This window comes from Colletotrichum costaricense (assembly GCF_030867565.1).
Source record: "Colletotrichum costaricense strain IMI 309622 chromosome Unknown Scaffold_30.1, whole genome shotgun sequence".
Taxonomy (NCBI): domain Eukaryota; kingdom Fungi; phylum Ascomycota; class Sordariomycetes; order Glomerellales; family Glomerellaceae; genus Colletotrichum; species Colletotrichum costaricense.
The window spans coordinates 320,510-325,804 of record NW_026848259.1 but is presented as its reverse complement, the minus strand read 5'-3'; the positions used below and the strand labels follow the sequence as shown (position 1 = coordinate 325,804).

The window sequence follows — 5,295 nt, the reverse complement described above, 5'->3', positions numbered from 1 at the left end:
TTTACTGGCCTGGTCCGCCGGGACGGATCTGGGAAATTGAGCGGTTGCATAGGAGGTCGCTGACGCCTCCAAATTGGCCTCAGTCTGTCTGTATAGCAAACTCAGTAGGTTGCTTGCTCAGAAAAATGTCATTATAGATGCTTTCAACCGACTCTCTGTGCCACGCAAGCGAGATGTTCTGTTGCAGCTGTCGTTTGAGTCGGAAGGATTCCTTTATGCTGTCAGGCTCTGCCCATATAGAGGATAGTACGAGGGCGACGAAAAGTGTCCAAGAAATAAAGGAGCAGCTCAGGTATACATAGAGCGCAGGGAGTACACTTTGAGGGAGGGGTAGATTTCAGTAATTCATCGCTTTGACCCTAACAGTAGTTGGCCTCTGTGAGCTTCTCCCCTACGTCGTATACCTATTGACACATGTCGTCCAGCAAATGATGCAATTCCCCACTGTAATGCTGCCTACTGTCAGCCATAGTCAGCCTGGGCGCAACACTGATTTCTTAGCCGTCGATAACACATATTGTAGCGACTCTATCAATGACTAAGTGGGTGCGTTCTTGGTGTCGTCCATAAGTATAGAAGTTGCATTGATGACAACCATATCTCTAGCGGAGGCTGAATTAGCACCCATTGTACAACTCCATATAAGAACTTTGGCATCAGGGGCCGTCAAAGGCACGAACAGGGCGAAGTAAAGACGCATGAGCAGCTTGCAGCACTTTAGAAGATAAACCAAGTGGTAGGATATCTACTTAATATAAGCCATGCTACCTTCTTGTATGTGCCATTACCTTGACTCCTTATTTTATTTCATGCCCAGCATCTTTCCTCTTACGCATCGCCTCCATTAACTCGCGCATGACCGTCTTCATACTCTGCATATCAAACAAAGATGCGGAATCACTCCTATCCGCTTGCCCCACAATATCTTCACCTGTTTGCTCAATGGTCGTAATATCCTCCGTGATTGTATCTTGCAAACTCGCAAGCTCGTTCCACGAGTCTGACGAGGGCCTGGGTGTGGCTGGAGGCGCTGCGTTATCTCCAGCAAAGAACTGTCTTGAATCCTGCAGAATCTCCTTGATTCCAAGCTTGATTTTGTCCATCCTGAAGCACATGCTGACACCTGGAACAAGAGCCTTGACCATTTTATGGACTCGCGGAGAGTGTGCCTGATATGCAGCCGCGGCTTTCTCCAAGTCTGCCAACTGAGGTTGAGTGTTGCATTTTCCTGATGCCTCCTGAAATCCTCTGCTGAACATAAGGATCAGATCGCATGCCAGCATCAGTATGAGTCTTGCTGTGGTTGGTACAACAAGAGGAACATTGGAACCGGCGGAAATTAGAAAGAATGGTATCCCTAAAAAGATTCCGGTCGTGATAGCTGAGACGGCAGCGATCGCTTCAGCTGTCGCTGTCGCGATACTGTTGCCTTCTTTGTCGAATATGTTCCGCCCGTAAACATCGAAAGCAGTCTTTCCATCGACTCCTGGGATCCCGAAGCAGGAGAGAATAGCTTCACAAAGCTTGATTGCGGCTAACTTCCGGTTCACGGGGGTTGCTGCGGGCAATCCGGCCGTCAAAGTGGATCTGCGTACGACGTTCTTGTAGATGGCCATAACACTCTCCAGGGCTAGATCCACCTTCAGATCAAGGCGCGCAACCTGAGCCCGAATGTATAGGAGTCTGATCTTCTCATGAGAAAAGCATTCCGCGGTATCACATACCAGGCTTTGAATCGATTTATCATCGTCTGTTGATGTGAGCTTAGGTGTCAGAGGCCTATCTGCGTGGGTACTCTTTAGAATACTCTTTAGAACACAGACCTTTTGACACTGCAACGCAAACATCGAAGCGGCCGCCATCCAAATTCATGATCAGCTTCTCGAGATCGCGGAGCCGCCTATTGACTTGGTCGCGCGCAAATTGAGCCAGATTCTCATAATCAGGCGTCTGGCCCTGGGCCAACGCTGACATCACTCCGTCACTGAAATGAATCTTTTCGAAGTCATCCTTCTTCGTGGCAATCACAATGACTGGAATATCTTTCGCATATTCGGCTATGATTCGAAAAAGTTCCTGAGTCGCTTCTTGCACTGGGCGCTGATTGTTGACTTCGAGACAAAACCTGATGCTGTATTAGAGCTCGCAACAACGGGAGGCGAAGGCATGGAAATATTACCAGATAGCATGAAGACGCTTGTTAATCTCAGTATTCCTCTGTTTCTTTCTCATAAACTCCCTCACAGCTTGGAGCTCAGCGGTAGCAGCCGCTTCGAAGCCCCTAGAATCGTGTATGACGAGATCCGGCCTTCCAGGCCAAGTGAGTTCATCCTGGACATTATGCTCACCTCGAACGTTATTAGAGCTTTTGGTCACCTCTTCACTATCAGGCACGCCAAATACCTTATTGATCAGTGAGGATTTCCCGACCCCAGTGTTGCCGCAAACTAAAATGCGAAGAGGTCCGAAGTCTTTGTAGTCCTGTATTGCCGCGTCGTTCCAGAACCCTTGATTCGGAAAATCCACATCCTGTCCCAAAATTTTGTACCTCCACTTTTCCAAGTTGTCATAGAAGGGGAACTTCTGCATGTCCAATCCAATGCCAATGTACCTGTCGAGAAGGAGGTAGACGGAGGGGTGAATAGTAGTGCCTTGAGGCTCTGTCAGCATCCCGTTTATCTATCACACGTGATCCTAATAGTGGAGAGATAGATTAGTTAAAAACATACCTGAAGAATAGCTCTGCAGTCCGCCACCCTTATCAAAGGGGGTCCGGATTCTCTCTTTCTGAACACCGCCCTTGGGCTTCGCTAGACCGTGTCGAACACTGTATCTTTCATCCTCATGCAACATTTGGATATCCGCCATTTCGAAACGTATCCCATTGTCCGTAGTACAACTCCAAGGATTGCCATGGCCTTCGAGAATTCTGAGCAGGATAGGATCCATAAGACTGGCCCGATCGCCGGCGAATTCAGCAGATCCAAACTTCAGACCTAGCATCTTGCTTTCGCTGACCATCCACTGAAGTGGATACAGCGACAATCCATCTCTTGCAGAGGATCCCCCGATGTTTTTATGGCTACCTACAAACCAGGCTTGCACAGCCAGGTTCCGTTGCAGTTCCTGGTTCATATTGAATCGGGGGGTGTTGAATACGTGTTCTGCAAGCGTAAGTTCATTCAAAGCCAATGCATGGCGAAAGTTCTGAATCACGCTGTTGAAAGAGATGTCAAAGCTTTTGTCGCTACTCATATCCATTTCCATGTCGAATACTCCAACGAATTGGATTGTTGGTGCAGCCCGAGTTGTAGCTTGAAATATCTTCGAAGTCCGGGAAACCGATCAGCAACAGGAGACATGAGCAATGAAATCAACAGCTTTGCTGTTAGAATGTCAAGGCGGACTGCTTACCTGACCATCTCCAAGGCCTGCTCTCCCTTGCCTTCTGCGATACTCTCTGAGAGTTTTTTCGTAGTCGGTTTTGAACTCTCTTTCAGTGTTATCGGCTGATACCAGAGCTCTTACATGGTAAAGTAACCCCGCCACAGCCTGGACGACAAAGCCGCCCCGCCCGAAGCCAAAGAGCCATACTTCATCTTCAGGCCCGGTCAATCGACAACAGTCTCGGTAGACTTCCCTGATATTATCCGAAATCCCGGATGCGATTGCACTAGGCATCGTTAAGCCGCGGTCATGAGATTTGATCCCATTGAAGTAACGCTTCTGCTGTAGGAATCTTTCGCATAATTGATAATTAGACGTCAATTTCGAGACTCAGACTCATATATGTATTCTCGCAGCAGCGTACCTTTTCCCATTGTCATCGGTGATTTCCCCGCCGTAGACGGAGGCGAATAGACGGTACACGTTCGTCGTGTTTTGGTTGTCGCTGGCAGATAGCAAGGACTGGTCTGTATCGCACCATATGCCATCTACACAGACAACGAGACGTTGAGGAACTGGTCGCTCGCCCGCCATAATGGATGCAAGGACAGCAGCGAGATGATTCAATCTCTGGATAACGCACTGCTGTTGCTTCAAAAAGACGTAAGGGAAATTGCAGGAGAAGAAAGAGGATGGCCTTCCGATTGATAAAGACCAAACAAGACCCTGAGGACGCAAGTGCAGCAAAGTTCTGAAATCTGAGAGGTACTCTAAGAGGTATATATCCTAGAGGCGGTAGGCCTCGGCCACTCGAAGGGGCGTCGCAACAAGGCTCCTGGTAGTCGAGTCGATTAACTGCACATGGATTTCAGGCTCGCCCTCTGGACGACAATCTTGCCCAAGTATTGACAGCCAGTAGCCTGAATATATGATGAGAAAGACCATAAACAAGTTGTCTTCTAATCAGGTGCGAATGAAAAGTGCAGTTGAGAGCCCGGGCTACTGTCACGTTGCAGGTGCCGAACGTTCACCGAGTCCTACTTTTGAAAATGCTTTCCTATGATTCTCCAGCTCTGACTGATGGTGGGCAAGATTAAAGAGGAGAATTGGTTGAAAGCCTGGGAACGCGATTGGCAGGTCCATGGTTTGTCTCAGCCTGCGCCGTAGCCTGCTTTAGACACTTGCATTCCTGCGTTGCGTTACCAACTATAGAGAACCTGCACCAATCGTCAATCAATGTAGGCCTCAAGATGACTCTAATATCGTCCCACCGGCATGATACCACCGCCTATCAATCATCAACTGCAAGCTGGACTGGCGCCCGCTCTTGTGTAACTCAACTCTGGTGGTAGTTCTGGGCCCTTTGCTGCCTTGGCAATCAATTCCGGGCTTTCAATTCGCTGAAAGGCCAACGACAAACATGGCTGCAGAGAGGTGCTGGCAAAGCCATTCTTCTCTCTGAGGGTGTCGTCAATCAATGGGTCCCATCGATGAAAGGCACATCGCCACAGCTCGTATCTTACCCCCACGACCCGATCTGGCATCTATGCCTGTACCATCTTCTTATGCGCATTTTCCATTCTATCATCTTGATTGGACGGCGACGCAAGAGCCCGTCGCGCCTTGCTCGTCATGTCTGTTCATCTCTAGATTTTTGTCGGCCCACAAGCCCGAAGATGACACCTTTGGACTTCGAAATCTGTATATCTCTTCTCCGAACCAAACGTCCCTAGGCTTTCTCGCTCAAAGGTGGTTCTTGAAGCTCTCAACATTGAACATGACATGGAATCGTCACCCCCTTCCGGAGAACCCCAATCGGCCCTCAGGCGATGACCTGGAATCACAATCTATTGATCATTCAACATGCGACTACGGCGGTTGGCCATACGTCTTTTGGGTTGAGTGGCT

At 48.8% G+C, this 5,295-nt stretch overlaps 1 protein-coding gene across 1 annotated transcript; it reads right to left on the bottom strand.

Moving 5' to 3' along the window:
* Positions 1 to 538: 538 nt before the first annotated feature.
* Positions 539 to 3,981, bottom strand: CCOS01_16437 (uncharacterized protein; the record flags this gene model as incomplete). Its single annotated transcript, XM_060464573.1, has 9 exons — positions 539 to 612; positions 833 to 1,750; positions 1,824 to 2,057; positions 2,349 to 2,651; positions 2,730 to 3,024; positions 3,091 to 3,217; positions 3,415 to 3,458; positions 3,529 to 3,739; positions 3,812 to 3,981. The coding sequence occupies 9 exons, from the start codon at positions 3,979 to 3,981 to the stop codon at positions 539 to 541; spliced, it is 2,376 nt and encodes a 791-aa protein (XP_060304889.1).
* Between the last annotated feature and the right edge of the window lie 1,314 nt (positions 3,982 to 5,295).